This window comes from Dromiciops gliroides, chromosome 4, assembly GCF_019393635.1.
Source record: "Dromiciops gliroides isolate mDroGli1 chromosome 4, mDroGli1.pri, whole genome shotgun sequence".
Classification (NCBI taxonomy): Eukaryota; Metazoa; Chordata; class Mammalia; order Microbiotheria; family Microbiotheriidae; genus Dromiciops; species Dromiciops gliroides.
In genome coordinates, this window is record NC_057864.1 from 356,169,091 (window position 1) to 356,187,110 (window position 18,020).

Here is an 18,020-nt window from a genome sequence, read left to right on the forward strand (position 1 = left end):
TAAGATAGGAAGACCCAGGAGAGAGGACAGGGAGAGAAAGTGGGAGCAAAGAAATCTAGATAAGAGCAATTTTTGGAAAGGATGTCAATCATCTAAATAATTAAATTGGACCAACAAGCCTCTATTACGTGCCCACTGTGTGCTAGACACTGTGCCAAGAGCTGGATGAGACTTTTCGACAAGTTATTTTGTTCCATGAGGTCATACACAAGGCATATTATTGATTCTCTCTAACATGCATCTCCCACCCACTTTTTCTTTGACCCTCACTAATGTAATATACTTACCCTTTTCTTGGATAGAATAGAATTACTTTATTTAAGTATTTTAAAGGATCTCTTCTTAATATTTTAATAATTAGGATGATGATAACAAAATATTCAGTGCTGGCTTTGTCCAAAGCTAAACTGGAAGGGATTGAAAAAGGCTTGGTAAAATTTTAGAAATGAATATACTTTTTATTTTCAATTCTTTTTGATGATGACAGTATAGCTTTTGATTCTAGCATTATTAAAAGAATGAACTAGCAGAAAGCAAAGGAGAGTGGTCAGCAAAAAGTGACCTTCTACTGACTTCCATGTATTGTAAAGATAGTTTCTTTAGACTTCCTTCTCAGGCACAGAAAATTGCTAGGCTCCTCAGAGATGCAAAGGGAAGCAAACCCAAAGGGAAACAGCTCTTACAGGCATTTAAAGAAAAACACAAATTGTGTGCCTTTGTCCTACAATCACTGGAGAGTAGTTTGTAGAACACATTTAAATAAAAGTCTCAGCTCTCACTGGGTAAAAGAGACTGAAATTAAAATTTTAACTTGGCTTTGCTAAAACTTAGGGACAAAATGTTTTGTCTGGTATTCTCAAATTCTGATAGGGTTTTGGCCAAAGATCCCACCAAAGACCAGCAGTTGGATTGGGCTTATGAGTAGCCAAACAGATTCATTTTCATTTCCCTTTCAATTCTCATTCTGGTGGAACCATCCTCAGAAAAAGAGAACAAAATGAAAGGGATCTGTTCCCCTCAAAGCATACAGATGATTCATAGGAAGTCTGAGGCAGTCTCTATTTAGAGAACGCTAGTTAACACTACTGAGGACTCTCCACCGAGTTCAGGATATTTCCAGTGCACAGATAGGAGCTCTGAGAGCCAAATGACCGGCATACATGAGAAGGATATATTAGTATCATGTAGCCCTTGGTAGGTGGTGGTTCCAATATTTCTTTTACTAAACTGGGATTTTCTAGACCTTTTAAACTTTTTTTTTTAATTGAGTTATTCTCTCCCTCACTTGGACATTCTATTTTCAGATGTTGCTATGAAGAAAGGAATCAGAAATGACTGATGTACAGCCCGTGGTCACAGATTTTTCGTCTTCAGGAAGGGCAGGTCGTCGGAATGCCTTACCGGACATCAGGGGATCTCCTGGTAGTCCTGGATCATCAGAACTGCCTAAAAAGCTAGAAAACCTCAACTTGTCACAAGGTAATGCTGAAAATACTGTTGATTGTAAGCAAGTCTTTTGCTTTATTATCCTTGAGGCTCATTTCCTTCATGATTACCTAGTTTTATGTACCAGGGGTACTTTCCTCTGTAGCTCCATTTGATGGTCGGTAGCATACTCTATATAGTGGAAGGGGCACACTGGATTTGAAGTCATGGATTCCATTCTTGGTTCTGTACTTGCCTATTTGGCCTTGGACAAACCTCCTCTGGGTCTCAGTTTCCTCATTTGTTAAATATTGGGGTAGGACTAGATGACCTCTAAGATATCTTTCAGCCCTACACCATATGACAATTTTATTTTTGTGTTGTAATTGTTGTTGATAAGTTGTTTTCAGTTGAGTTCAACTCTTTGTGACTCCATTTAGGGTTTTGTTGGCAAAGATACTATAGTGGTTTGCCATTTCCTTTTCCAGCTCATTTTACAGATGAAGAAACTGAGGCAAACAGGGGTAAGTGACTTGCCCAGGGTCACACAGCTGGTAAGTATATGAGGTCAGATTTGAACTCAGGAAGATGAGTCTTCTTGACTTTAGGTCCAGTGTTTTGTCCACTGTAGCACCTAGCTGCTTGAGGACTAAACTGAGTAAAGTTTTATTCTTGACTGAATTTAAATTTTTTCCCTTTGGAAAATAAAAAGTACTATTTTTTCAGTTAAATATATCCTGACTTTAATGGTCAATATCTTTTTACAGATGTTTGTAAATTGTATATTTGTGGGCAAATAGATGGTGCAGTGAATAGAGTGCTGGGCCTAGAACCAGGAAGATGAGTTCAAATTTGGCTTTACACACTTACAAGCTGTGTGACTGTGGGCAAGGCACTTAACCCTGTTTTCCTCAGTTTTCTCATTTGTAAAATGAGCTGGAGAAGGAAACGGCTATAGTGTCTTCGCCACGGAAACCCCAAATGGGATCATGAAGAGTCAGACACGCCTTGAAAATGACTGAACAACAACATATTTATGTGGCTGGACTTTTAAGAGGAATGGTAATCTGGAGAGAACTCTGGCTTTGGAAGCAGAAGATTTAGGTGTAACCTTGACTCTAACTTGTGAGTTCTGTGACATAGGGAAAGTCACTAAGCCTCATTTTCCTCATCTGTAAAAATGAAGGAGGGAAGGGTGGGTGGTTTAAATGAAATTATCTCTAGAGGACTCTAAATCTATGATCACATAAGGTTTTGAAATTAATTCTCCAAATAGTCATCCACTAACAATGATTTCTAGAAGGACTCTGTTTATCTGTACTTTGTGTCTGGACCTGCAGTGATTGACACTGATTATTCAATAAAGGTGCTAAGGATAAAGTGTATCATTGCATAACCATCATCATCCTGTAAACAACTTCAAAATAGGAAAAGGAAATGATCTATAAAATCTAGAAGTGAAAAATGCAGTTCTATGAAAACTATATTGTTTTTTCCAGAAGAATTTCACTATTCTGAAATAAATATATTGGTAATTTAAGTAACATTTCAAAAGAGATATTTCCATTTTAAACAAAATGATACAGGAGCAAATTCTAAGGGCATAAATAGGTGCATTTCCCCTTCTGTATAATGAGGGAATTTTACTAGATCAGGGGTTCTTAACCTGAGGCTTAAACATACCAATGCATCTGTGGCTATAGATTTCAGGGGGTCTATAAATTTGTTTTTATATACATATATACATACAAACATACATATATGTATACACACACACACACACATATATATATATATATATATATATATATATATATATATATATTCAGTTTCATTGGTTTGCTTTGTAATCTTGTATCTTTTATGCCTTTACAACGTTACTCTGAAAAGGGGTCCATAAGCTTCACCAGAAGTCTATGACACATAAAAAAGTAGTGAAACGTTGTATTAGATAAATAATCCCTCAGGTCTCTTTCAGTTACTGAACCCAGGGCAGCTAGGTGGTACAGTGGATAAAGCACTGGCCTTGGATTCAGGAATACCTGAGTTCAAATCCAGCCTCAGAAAGTTACTAGCTTTGTGACCCTGGGCAAGTCACTTAACCCTCATTGCCCCTCCAAAACAAAACAAAAGAGGGGGAGGGGGAGGTGGGGGGGGTGGAATCACAACTGGAGGTATTGTAAGTGGATATTCAGGATTGAGGCTAATAATGAGTTTTGGCGAACAGAACCTTAGCTTGGACCCTTTAAGATCACTCTCCACATTATTTCAAGTGAGCCAGTAGCACAATTTTGGGAGCAGTGAGAATAAAGGCTGATAAATCAAATCCAATCTGTTCCACATAAAGAACATAGAACAGGACTCTAACTTAGTTTCTTTCTTGTCCTAAGTGCCAAGTATACCTGCTTTTGTTCCATCTCCTACCAAATGCTCCAACATGCTCCCAGATACCCCTAGGCAGTGTGTGTGTGTGTGTGTGTGAGAGAGAGAGAGAGACAGAGAGAGAGAGAGAGAGAGACAGAGAGAGAGAGAGAGACAGAGAGAGAGACAGAGACAGAGAGAGGCAGAGACAGATAGGCAGAGACAGAGAGACAGAGGCAGAGAGAGATATGAAAGAGAGGGCAAGGAGGGAAGGGAAGGAGAATAAACAGAAAGGAGAAAGGAAAAGAAGTGAAAAAAGGAAGATGGAAAGAAAGAAAGTGGAGATGGAAGAGTGAAGAAAGAATGGGAGGGATGAAAGGGGAGAGAGAAAAAAGTTAGATGGCTAAAGGAAGATAAAATTTCATAGAGTTCAAAAAGTTGACTTCATAAATTCAGGATTGAGGAAGTAGTTTGTCTGAAAAAGATCTAAGAGTATAAGTAGAATGTAATTTTGACATGGCTCAAACGTGTGACTTGTACTTCAGTGATCTGAGATCATATCAGTAGTGTAATCTCTCCACTGATGAAAATTGTACCCTTTGTATGATTTAGTATAGAAGGTCTTTAAGAGTTGCTATAGCTGAAAATGTCATCAGCTAAGATGTAGCTTGGTTGCATCTTTCTAGACTTAGGCTGATACTCTGATGACAGACACCCACTCTGTCCATAATCAAACTGTGTGATATGGCAATCAAAAAATGTAATGGCTTGCATTAGGAAAGACTGCATGGGGGCTGGGGAGGAGAATCTTCTATATTCTGACTAAGGGCTCAGACCACACATTGTATTCATGTCTGGGCATGAATTGAAACAAGAGTCCTAATACTAAAACCAAGAAATGATAAAGCAAAGAATGACATTAGGCCAATATCATTAATGAATATTGTTTCAAAATTTTTTTTAATAAATCCTGTCCATAAATAATAGCAATTTATCCAAGAAAATTTAATTGTTCAGTCGTTTTTCAGTCATGTCCAGCTCTTTGTGACCCCACTTGGGATATTCCTGGCAAAGATACTAGAGTGATTTGCCATATCCTTCTCTAGCTCATTTTATAGATGAGGAAACTGAGATAAGCAGGGTTAAGTGACCTGTTCAGGATCACACAGGTAGTATCTGAGGACAGATTTGAACTCAGTTCGATTAGTCTTCCTGACTTTAGACATTAGTATTCCTATATCCATTGTACCACCAGCTGCCCAATATAAGAAAATACTGGGAAACAAAACTGGAACAAATCAGAATGGGAGAGAAACAATGAAGACAAAGTAAAGAAAAACTTTTGTCAAAAGGATGTTCTAAAAAACAAAAACAAAAGGATGTTCTAAAAGAATATTAAACTCAAAGGTTGAAGAGGTGGGGGACCAGGTAGCAAAGATTTTGAATGATATAGCTAGCTAAGTAGGGAAAGCAGAATTTCAAAAGACAGAAAAATGGACAAATACATTTTTTAAAAAAGAGAGAAATTAACAACTTTGAAATTGGGAAATTGGAATTTAATTTTTATTTAATTGGAAAATAATTAAAAATAAAATCAGGTTATTGGACTAGAAGAGAAAACAAAGAATCACAATTATGGGGAGAGAGGGTAGCTCTTAGGATGGACCAATTATGGCTAAGATTAATTAGAATATGTCTCAGGAATATTTTAGCTCTGCCACTAGTAGCTGTGTGAACTTGAAGAAATTACTTTAACTCTCTAGGCTTCAGTTGGTCTCATCTACAAAACAAAATAAAGGTAAAATGAGTGATCCGTTGGAACTCATGACTACTACTCTCTATGCCAGGCATGGGAAATGTCAGGCTGGAAGTTATTCTAAATGGATATTCAGAAAAGAGGATAAAATTTTGGTCTAGTGCCTGAATACTGAATATCAGGGGCCTGAGGAAGCTGATAGTGGGAAGTCTTAGCTTACGAGGAGCCGCTCCCAAGAAATGTAACATCTATCTCAGATTTCAGTGCCTAGGTACCTAGTAAAGCAGAAGGCCTCCTACATAAAGAGAAGTTAATACAGAAAACTGTGATCAAGAACCAATCTCACCTATCTCAGGACTTAGCCTTCAGGTATCTGAAATAGTAAAGATGCCAGTGAAAAGCCCCCATGATCCCCCTCAGGCTTCAGTCTTCTGATCAGTATACGGATGCTGAGCTGCAAGTGTACCATAGACACTGAGAGTGGTTGAAAGATATCAAAGCATCAGAAGGGAGTAGAGGGGGGTGCTTGCTTTTAGAGACTTAGGGATCAGGACCGAAGTGATTGAGCTGTGTCGAAGACAGCTTCTGGGTGTGCTTTCTGCCCTGACATATTTTCCTATGAGGCTCAGAGCTCACAACCAACCCCCAAGGATCTAATCCTTTTGTCATTCTTCCTCTGCTCGAATGACTAGTTACAAAAATTTTCGGTCTTTAGAAGCCAGAGGAAGTAGGTCTGGAGGAGTTTCATATCCACCCCCAATTTCAGTTTTCAGGTACCTGGAGCAGCTGAAGGCTTCCTCCTCAGGAGACACTAAGTCATTACAGAGCTTAGCCTCCAGGTACCTAGGGCAGTGCCTGGCAACTCCCTAAAGAGACTTACTTACTTAAAAATACATTTTGTTAGCCATTCAGCATAGCCCGGCACCTCCCCCATGTACTCCATTCTCCAGGGACACCAGCTTCCTTGCTCTTCCTCAAACAAGACATTCCATCTCCTCAGTGGGCATTTTCTCTGGCAGCTCCCATGCTTGGAATGCTCTCCTTCTGTCTCTTCCTTCCTGGCTTCAAGTCCTAGCTAAAGCCCCACCTTCTACAAGAAGCCTTCTCCAATCCCTCAGTTCTAGTGCCTTCCCTCCATTGATTATCCACAATGTATCCTGTATATATCTTGTTTGTATATAGTTTTTTACATGTTTTCTCCCCCTTTAGACTGTGTGCTCCTTGAGGGCAGGAGCTTTCCTTTGCCTTTCTTTGTATCCCTAGCACTTAGCCAGGTGCTTGGCACACAATAGTCACTTAATAAATATTTATTGACCGAAAAAAATACATTTTGTTAATTGTATTTCAATTGAATTGGGTATGAAAGACCTGAGTTACAATGTGGCCTCAGACTTACTACCTCTGTAAGTCACTAAACCTTCTTCAGTCTCAGTTTCCTCATTTGTAAAAATGGTGATATTAATAGCATCTATGTCCCAGTGTGGTGAGGATAAAATGAGATAAAATTTATAAAGAACTTTGCAAACTTTAAAGTACTATAGAAATGCTAGCTATTATTTAGTATGAGAAAAAATTAGATACTCACATAAGAAAGTATAATTAAGGGGAAGCTAGGTGGCGCTGTGGATAAAGCACCAGTCCTGGATTCAGAAGGACCTGAGTTCAAATCCAGCCTCAGATACTTGACTCTTACTAGCTGTGTGACCCTAGGCAAGTCACTTAACCCCAATTGCCTCACCCAGAAAGAAAGAAAGAAAGAAAGAAAGAAAGAAAGAAAGAAAGAAAGAAAGAAAGAAAGAAAGAAAGAAAGAAAGAAAGAAAGAAAGAAGAAGGAAGGAAGAAGGAAGGAAGAAAGAAAGAAAGGACTCACAGTGATCAAACTAAGCAGCTTTCTCTTAAGGTCCATAACATAGCAGGGAAGATGACTTTTTGCCTCGATGGTCCTTTCCCTCACATTGGCATGGCAATTAATTGACAACAAAGGATCTCTAAAGGACCCCTTAAGAATCAATGAAAATAATCAACATATGGCAAGCCAAAAGAATGAATGCTATACTAGGCTCCATGAAGAAAGGCATAGCATCCTGCACACAGGTGACAGTACCATTATATGACACTGTGGTATGCTGGACTATTTCCGCAGTTTGGGATATTTCCCCAAAAGAGTCAGGCAGGGCAGTAATGCTTAAGGTTATGACCTTTATTGTGTCCCAATGGGGCAGCTAGGGGGTATAGTGTCCTGAAGTCAAGAGGATCTGAGTTCAAATCTCACCTCAGACACTTACTAGCTATGTTAACCCCAATTGTCTTAAACATCCAGGGCTATCTCCAGTTGCCGCTGGACCCAGATGATTCTGGAGGAGAGAGTGAGCTGATGAATCTGCACAGCCCTCTCTCACTTAAATTTGATTCAGTGCAAGTCTTGACATCACACTGAGTTCATGGTTCTCTTCCAGAACAAAGGATCAACAACAAACATTTTCACTCACAAAAGGGAAGGCTGAAACAATATGCTAGAGCATGGACAAAGAAAGAATACAAGGTCATGAATTCTGACTAAAGACAGTATGAAGAGACTCAGAACAGATTCAAATTTTTAGATGTAAGGGTGAATTTTTTGGTTTTTTGCTAATCTATAGAGCTATAATTAGCAAAGTTTTCTGGATGAGAAGCTCAGGAGGCTTCTCCACATTGGTGTGGTAAAGTAGAGGTGGGTCAGATAGCAGTGTGGCACTGGGGAGGGGGAAGTAAACTCACTTGAACTTGGTTGGGGGCATGTTTTGAGCAGGTGGAGGAAACTTTTGATTTTAAATATTTTTAACTAGTCACTGAATTGTTTTTTCTACATCATAAAGATATGCAAGTGTCATCAGCACATCACCTTGGTGCAAAGCCCCAGTTTCCAAATCCTAGTTATGACTCTGCTAAATTGTCATTGTAAACTCTAGCTATTATGAATCTGACACCCTCTAGTTTCTAGATCCCTTGCACTGAAAAAAAAAAGTATTCTCACTTAAATACTCATGCAGGCGTAGAACATTAATCTGCAAAGACACTGGGGACCACTTATATTCAAAATCCATCTTGTGGAGTAGATTCCATAAATCTAATTGCTTAATCTTCATGTGGTATCTGCATGTTCATGAAGGTACAATTTATCCTCAATAAATCAGTAAAAAAAGAGGGAGAAAAAATCCCAAACAATAGGGAAATACTGGGGGAAACTGAAGAGATGAAACATTTGTATCTATTTAGCAGGAAATAGCTAAATGCCTCTCATTGAGAGCTACTAATCAGAGAGATGAATGGGAATGATCTGTTATATATATATATATATTTTTTTTTTTTCTTTCAGATGATCCAACAACAGGTGAAGCGGGCAAAAGCAATGCGGAAAATACACCAGATGTGAAAAAGGGAAGCTCGTAAACACTAGGAAGTTCTAGATTTGTATATGCAGAGGGAGATACTAATGGCCTTCTGGTTCTGCTTTACCTAAATCCCAAGATCTGGTAGTAACTATAGTGACAACTGCAGGTCTGTGCAACATATCTGTGTTTGGAAAACTATGATGTGAATCTACTTCCTTAGATTTCTGCACCAATTTCTACTGTAGGTCATGCAAAAAGCTAGCAATCTTCAACTGGCAACCAGTAAAGATGGGGAAAGAATATGAGACTTTTAACATCTGTAATTAGGTATGATGCCTGAGATGAACCCAATTAAATTGACTTTCATGTTCTAAAATAATGAAAACAAAATGCACTAATTAAAATCACTGAGTAATTTATTTTTTTTCTCATTTAATATGTAGCAAGAAAACAATGACAACATGGAGTGGGGAGAGGGACAGATCATTAGGACCACTGTATTTGAAAACCCATCTCTGCAAACTTTATACAGACATCAACAATTTAGCAGCCTACAGCTCTCTCTGATGGCATGGTGTAGTGGCTAGAGCAGCCTTGAAAGTAACATGACCTAGGTTCAATTTTACCTCTGACACACACTGACTATGGGACCTTGATAAAATTACTTAACCTCTCAGTACTACTAGGCAACTGTCAAAAGTATAGATAAATTTTCAATCTGAATTGGTACAGGCAGTTTCCACACCAGGATTTCCACTACACCAATGAAACTAAAGGTTCCAAGTCTTCCCTCCTTCCTTCTCCCCCGCCCCCCAAAGAAAGAACTATGTAAAAGGAATAGGAGGAAGAAAGTAAAAATTTACAGTAAAGAAAAATTTCCCCCAAGAATGGACCAGATCTTTTTCTTAACTGTGAAAATGTTTTGAAAAGTTGTAAACATTTCAGCAATTTGCAAATCTCTGAGCTCTCTTTTAATCATCTTCTGCTTAATATTATTTTGTGCAATTTCTGGGTTGGGTTTTTTTCCATGTATCCTTGAAAGTCAAAATTTGTAACCAACTTACTTCATTTGAACATGCAAATTAAAATCATTGCATCTCCTTTGTCTAGTTCTGTATTTTCTGTCCCTCTTTGATATCCCAAGGTATAGCCATCTGATGCTCCTGAGGCCAGCACTCATGGGACTATTTATTTCCTCCTAAGTGCTTTGCCTAGAATTAAGTTAAACTAACACTATGATAGTAGTAGGGCTTTGGTTGGGGCATTTAATTGGAACATTCAAGTGTGGTTAAAAAATGGCAAGTCATAACCCTAGAATTATTAAGGGGGTTTGGGGAAAAGTATTAGCATGCTTTTCCATTCAATTATACTTTAAAAAATAAAAACAGTTTTAATTAAAATCACTAATTATAAACATAAAGCTTGAAGTACATAGTCCTAAAGTATGATTTATTCTGGAAACCAACCCCTTACCTTTCTCATTATCTCACTGTTATTTGTTTTCATTCATTGCTTGGTCTAATCCTGGTTTTGATCTGACCCTTCTTTGATCCTCAGATGTGAGTAAGATATATATAATTTTCTTTTGATTCTTCCTTAATAAAAATAAAAAAGAATTAATTACAAATGTTTAGTTTTAATTAAAAAAAACCTTTCTAGGTTGAATTTATGGTCATGAATGCTTTTAGTCTTCAGTTTACCATCAGAAGGCTTAGTTTGTTTTCTTTCTAGGAAAGACATATTTGCCTGCGTTTAGCATTTTGCTTTTGTATACTCTCCTAACCAGTGCAAAGGAGAACCTGCCAAGGCTAAAGAAAAAGGTAGCAGCTTCTCTCCAGTGACCTACTCAGTTTTTCCTACCTTTCCAGTCACATGACTGTCCAAAGAGGGCAGGTAACTCTGCAGTAGCATGATGCTATGTTTCTATGTGAAAAGCTGAGATTGGCTCTTCCCAATGAGATTTCCCATCCTTTGAATGAACTTACACACATACACACACACACACACACACTCGTCAGAAATCTCATTTCTGTATCTCCTCCAAGACAAATGCAAGTTTATACCAGAACATAACCTCTAAGTAGATTTAAAAAAAGATATAAGTAGTTTCTCTACACTGTTGCCATCTGTTCATTTGTGTTATTCAGATTGGGGGTTTTAGTGAACACAGTACAACCACACTTACCTAAAAGTAACTACAGCGCTCACTGAAATCTTCAAACCACCAACAGATAGACTGACAGGCATGCATGCACACAAACACAGATAAGATACAAGAAAATGTATATTTGTTGATTTATCTCACAGCTACTCCACTGCAATTGTGTTTTGGTTAGCCTGCATCAAGGGTATACACATAACTACATACAAAAGTGCCTTTGTTCTATTTAAACAATAATATAATAACAGCGCAACTTCCTTCTAGCCCACAAATGGGAGAGAGGCTATGTGGTTTTATACTGAGGTTGACAAAGGGAGCTGAGCTTCTCCATTCTGAAAGTATTTAGATGAAGCTAAACATGGAGGGTAGTAGAATTTCTTTGGAATTATGGGCTATTTTCATGGAGTTCCATCAGTTATTATAGATTTCTTTCTCTGCACGTTCTTATTTAGGTGATTATCTGCATATACTTCTCTGTTGGGTGAAGAGACCTGATCATCTTGTAGGCATCATTACAATTTTCCCAGTCTCCCATGCTCAAAATTTTGGGACTCAGTTGGACTATTTCCTCTCCTTTCCCTCTTACATCCAATAATTATTAATTACTTTTGATTTTACCTGCACAGCATCCCTCACATCTTCTCCAATTCTATTGCCACTATCCCTTTATGGGCCTTCCTTATTGCCTTACTGGACAATTGAAATAACTTTCTAAAAGTTCTTCCTGGAGGGCAGCTAGGTGGTATAGTGGATAAAGTACTGGCCCTGAATTCAGGAGGACCTGAGTTCAAATCCGGCCTCCAACACTTGACACTAGCTGTGTGACCCTGGGCAAGTCATTTAACCCCCATTGCCCCACCAAAATAAATAAATAAATAAATTTAATTTAATTTTTAAAAAAGTTCTTCCTGCCTCTATTTTCTTCCCACATCAACTTACCCTTCCTTCCATTACCAGAATAATAGTTCTTTTGCACAGATCTGATCATGCTACTTCTGTGTTTGAAATTGTCATTGGCTCCCTATTGCAAACTAAGTAAAATTCAAACTCATTTACCTTGGAATTCAAGACCCCGTATAACCTAGCATTACTCTTACACCAAACAAACTGTCCTGTTCTCCTTGCTACAAACACATGATGGACTTTGTTCATGGTGTTCCCTATGTTTAAGAATATCCTTTTCCTTCTTCTTGGCCTATTGAATTCCTATTACTTCAAGTGGGCTGCTATCTTCTTCATGAAGTTTCTCTGATTCCTCTTGCTGCTAATAATCTCTCAGGGCATTTTGTTATAAGCTTTTCTAATGTACTTATGTAATATTGTATATTAGGGCAGTTTGGTGGTACAGTTGATAGGGGAATGCTGGTGTCTAAAGTCAGGAAGACTCATCTTACTGAGTTCAAATCTAGCCTCAGACACTCTGGGTGACCCTGGGCAAGTCACTTAACCCTGTTTATCTCAGTTCCTCATCTGTAAAATGAGCTGGAGAAGGTAATGGCAAATCACTCCAGTATCTTTGCCAAGAAAACTCCAAATGGGGTTTCTGAAATGAGTGAACAACAACTACAGGAACTTGTTCTGTAATTGTCTTAGAGAGTTGCCTGGAAGCACTAAGGGTTGAGAAGAGCTTAGTGTTAAGTAGTTATTATGTATAAAAGGTAGGCTTGAACTACCCGTTAGGCCATGCTACCTCTTCCTGTCTAACTTTGTCTTAAAATTTCCCAACAGGACCCCAATACGCCACTGTTTTTTTCTCTTCACCGTCTTCATCTACCATTCTAACTCCCACTTTTAAGCCTTTATTTGTGCTGTTCTATCTTCCTTGAATATAATCTTTTATTCACTAATCCAAGGCCATGAAGACCCAGTTCAAGTCCCTCCTCCTTTCCTGACTATCCATCTCAAAATGATGTCTTCTTTAAAACTCCACTGTTTATACTATACTACATCATCCTGAGTTTTGTCTCATTCCCTAGTTCGTATTTATCTTGTTTCCCCACCTAAATTAGAAGATCTTCCCTGTATGTTCTAAAGTACATATAACCAATAGCATGCTACTAGGTCCTTAAATATAATGGTTTTCTATAAAAATAACAAAACACATGCTTTTCCAAGTTTTATTTAAAAAGGCATTAAAGTTTTGATGAAAGAAGTTATTTTAGAATAAAGAAGAAAAAAATTGAATTTCATTAAAAATAATGCCTTCATAAACAGAGCCAGGAGATCATTATACACAGTAATAGCAACATTGTTCAATGATGATCGGCTATGATAGGCTTAGCTCTTCTCAGCAATACAATGATCTAAGACAATTCCAAATGACAAATGATGGAGGATGCTATACACATCCAGAGAAAGAACTGATGGAGTCTGAATGTAGATTGAGGCATACCATTTTCACCTTTTTTTGTTTTTTTTTCTCTCATGGTTTTTTCCTTTTGTTCTGATTATTCTTTCATGACTTGACTAATGAAAATATGTTTAACACAATTGTACTGTAAAAAAGAAAAAATAATGCCTTTGCCTAGTAAGTATTTAATTTGCATAAAAATGCAATTATTATTTCTTATATTTGTGACTTTGCCTATACTGTTTCTCCTTCAGTAAAAATGCTATGTGGCTACTGAATGCATGGGATAACTGCCGGTATACTCTTTTAGAGGCAGTGAAGTAGCATAGTGCATAGAGCACTGGACTTGAGTTTGAATCCTGCTTTAGATACTAGCTATGTGACCCTGAATGAGGGAAATAGCTTTTCAGCCTCAGCTTCTTTATCTGTAAAATGGGGGTAATAATGGTACCTTGTTTATAGGATTGTTATAAGGATCAAATGGGGTAATATATGTCAAGTGCTTTGCAAATCTTAATGTGTTTAACTATTTTACCTCATCCTATTTACACAGAGTAATCTCGTCTAAGCATGTAAAGCAGTTGCAACCATGAACTAAACAGATCATTAGCATTACAGATTGAGAATTGAAAGAGACATGTGAGTTTGTCATGTCCATTCCCTCATTTTACATTTGAGAAAACTGAGGTTCAGAGGTATGATAAAGGTCAAACAAGAAGGGACTTGTAAGCTATAGCCTCAGACTCCAAGACCAGCATTCTTTCCACAACACTATAATGACAAATCATGCCATGAGGCGGCATGCTTCGAAGGAGAAAGGGAATCCAACACTTGTGATAACAGAAGGCGTTGGCTATCTACCCAGCATAACCACCTATCAAAAGGATGGGTCACTGCCTTTGGCAAGCTGTGGGGACAGGTGCTCTTCCAGGATGCTTCTTCCCCCACCCCCAACAGCACCACCTGTGCTAGACAGAGCAGTTGTTGTGGATGGTGAACTGTATCACATGGATTTAATTCACGTTAATAAATCTCAAATGATGAATTCAAATTAGTTCTAACCTATTTGGCTTCACTGTGAATCTCAATATTTCTCTGACAGATACTTTTACAAAACAAAACCCATCTTAGTTTTATTCAGTCAAGTACCTTTGCCATATGGATGACATTTAGCTTGTTTCAAAATTAAGATACAGAAAGCATAGAGAATTTCTATTGTGAGACATAGTAGGTGAATTCTAGATTTGCCTGAGGCACAGAGGAAATGTCTTGCCCAGGGTCACACAGCTAGTAAGGTTTAGAGGTGTGATTTGAAAACAGATTTTTATGACTCCAAGGCCAACACCATTTCCAATATAACTGGCTACATCTCATGCTAAAGTTTTGTCTCAAACTGAGAATAGTAGCATGTAAGGAGACCACCAGTTATGTTATTGTCAACAAGAATGTAGGCCCCAAATTTGTTATCAGGCATAATATAATCACAGAAATATGATTCTATTACATCAAATATTACATAGATTAACAGCTAGGTGGTATAGTGGATAGAGTGCTGGGCCTAGAGTCAGGAAGACCTGAGTTCAAATCCTGCCTAAGAAAATTACTTAAGCTCTTTCAGTTTCCTTGTGTGTAAAATGGGAACAATAGTAATAATAATAGCACCTATCTCACAGGATTGTAATGAGGCTCAAATTATATGTAGGTAAAAAAGCACTTTGCAAAACTTTAATCACTATGTAAATGTCATGTCCTATTGTTCGTTTGCAAATGGTGCCAGATATGCGACCTAGGAATATCTAGCAGCAAAATAAGAGTCAGTGTGACCAGGTCTCCCTATTCAATAGTCTCCAGTTGCTCCCTATTATCTACAGGATCAAACTTAAAGTTCTCTATTTTTAAAAATACTCATAAACTAGGCTCTTCCTACTTTTCCATTCTTATAAATCCATTAAGAATTGATTTGGGGATCTTCTATTCATGAACACTTGTCATTAAACCATATGCTGGAATCTATTGTATTCTGTCATATAAATGGGATATTCTCAGCTAGACTTCTTAATTAGTTTTCCATGAAAGAGGCAGAATGGTCTGCATATAGTCTTGCCATTTTATCTTTGTCTCTGAATAGGTCAGTAGCAACAGAAAATCTTAACTCAAAGATAAATGTAAAAAGATGAAAGTAAAGATGACAATATAGCTCCAGTCTGGAAAGGTCTGTTCTAAGCAAAGGAGAAGAAAAAGAAATCATTTAATTTCCTTTACCCAATAAGCATCTTTTTGTGATTTGAGGTAAGAAGTTGTGAATACTTAGTATGTGAGTGGTGATAAATCATTGCCAAAGGAAATAAATGGATAATTGAATGAGTGAATGAATACTACCTTGGCTTCAGTTTTTCTAGCTCTGACTGCCTGCTGAAGCATTAAGATGGCAATAGAGACAGGTAATAGAGGAATGGAAGATAGATTTGAAAAAGTAAAATAACTTTAGGAATGAACCAGCATAGTTACCTTTGGAGTTGAAAAACTCATCTGCTAACATGTACTACAGTAAGTTCTAAGTCAGTTAATCAATAAACACTTATTAAGCATCTATATGTTCTAGTCGTTGTATTAAGTGTTAGTGTTACAAAGAGCAAAAGATAGTCTCTTCTGTCAAGGAGCTCACAACCCAATAGAGGAAAACAACACATAAAAAAAGATGAATATTCAAATCTAAACAGTCATACCATGTTCTTAAATGGAGAGAAATGGATGAGGGTATTTTTTTTTAACCAGTTATGGCTAGAAGGAGAATCCTTTTTTTAAATTTATTTTTTTTAAGTCAGTTGCCCAGGGTCACTGTCAAGTGTCAGGTGTCTGAGGCTGGATTTGAACATAGGTCCTCCTGAATCCAGGGCCAGTACTTTATCCACTGTGCCACCTAGCTGCCCTCATAGAAGGAGAATTCTTAAGAAGAGATCACAAGAGGTAAAATACATCATTTTGAAGAAATTATATGAAATTGAAAACCTTCGGGGGGAAAAATCAATGCCATTAGGATAAGAAGGGAAAACGTTGATTGGGAAAAGGTTTTTTTGTATATACAAATATATGAGTGAGAGTCATTCTTCAATAGATAAGTGGTCCAAAGACATGAACAGAGATCCAAGGAAGGTCCAACTCTTAACAACCATATGAAAGACAATGTCAAATCATATTTTAAAAATACATTTTAAAGCTTCAGCCAAAATATTAGCAAAGATGATGAAGGATAGACATAGTAAATTTTTTATGTATATGTAATTTTTTTTACAAGTTTACATATTTGTTTGTAAGTTTACATTATAAAATCCACATTTTTACAAATGTATGTATATGAATATATCTAAAGTTGAACCTGGTGATTTGAAGTTTGTTAAAATCCTTGACGGTAATGGGGAAGTTAGGAAGAAGGGGAGCAGTTTGGGGGAGAGATAATCAGTACAGTTTTGGACATAATGAATTTAAAGTGCCTATGAGATATCCATATTCAGATGTATAATACAGTTATCCCTTCTACATTGTGACTTTCCTCATCACAGTTTCAATATATCATGGGTCAGCATAAAAAATTGGAATTTGGGGGGAGTTTTGTAGAAGCCACAGACAACTCAAGAAGGCCAGCAGACAACACAGAACCTATGGCCAAATATTTTACCCACATTTTACAAAAAAGCACTATAAATACTCCATAAAAGAAAAAGAAAAAACTCTGACTTCTCTGGTATGAAAGGAGGACCAAAAAGTTTTACTTAGATTTTCCAGATCATGGGGGAGTCCCTAACCCCATGATGTGGAAGAGGTAACTGTAGTGAGTTGGAGATGCAAGACTAGAAGGCAAGAGGGAGATAAATAGACTGGAGAATCATCTTTATAGAGATGATAATTGAATCCATGAGAGTTGATGAGATCATCAAGTGAAATGGTCCAGAGGAGAGTCTTGGTTAACTCCCAAAGTTAACAGGAATAACCTGGGTGAAGAGCCAGCAAAGGGGAGAGAGAAGAAGTGGTCAGACAGGAAAATCATAAAAGAGCAATGCCTTGGGTTACTAGAGAGAAGATATTATTAAGGAATAAAAAGTGATTTATAATGGTGTAAAGGTCTGCAGAAATATCAAGATTGAAAAAATCATAAATAGATCATGAGTAACTTTGGAGAGAGCAGTTTCAGTAGAATGATGAACTCAGAAGCCAGATCACAGAGTTAAGGAAAGAGTGAGAGCAAAGTAGAGGCACCTATTGTAGATGATCATTTCAAGGTTTTAGGCACAAAGGGAAGAGAGAGATGGAAAGGTAGCTAGCAGGGATGGATGGGTCAAGAGAGGGTTTTCTGAGGATGAGGAAGGCATGAGCAAGTTTGTAGATAGTGGAGAAACACCCAATTGACAGGAAGAGATTGAAGATTAGTGAGAGGGTGAAGAGGAAGGGACAATTTGATAGTGAAGATGGGATGGGATCATTTGTATGTAGAGGGGTTTGCTTTGACAAAGAAAAGGAATTTCCTCTTCCTGTGACAGCTGAATCAGGAGAAAGTGGTTAAAGGTATCTGAATGATGTGAGATGAAAAGGTCCCTGGGA

At 37.6% G+C, this 18,020-nt stretch overlaps 1 protein-coding gene across 3 annotated transcripts in view; it reads left to right on the forward strand.

Annotated features, from left to right (window-relative positions):
• PKIB (cAMP-dependent protein kinase inhibitor beta) overlaps positions 1–10,475 on the forward strand; it is a 123,136-nt gene extending 112,661 nt beyond the window's left edge. For 2 of the 3 annotated variants that reach the window (XM_044001961.1, XM_044001962.1), the window contains exons 3-4: positions 1,305–1,479; positions 8,898–10,475. In XM_044001961.1, coding sequence (XP_043857896.1) covers positions 1,332–1,479; positions 8,898–8,971 — 222 coding nt within the window. In that variant the 5' untranslated portion in view covers positions 1,305–1,331 and the 3' untranslated portion in view covers positions 8,972–10,475. Of the gene's footprint in view, positions 1–1,042; positions 1,195–1,304; positions 1,480–8,897 lie in introns of those variants that run through there. The other variant, XM_044001963.1, reaches the window with a different exon arrangement.
• Positions 10,476–18,020: the final 7,545 nt, after the last annotated feature.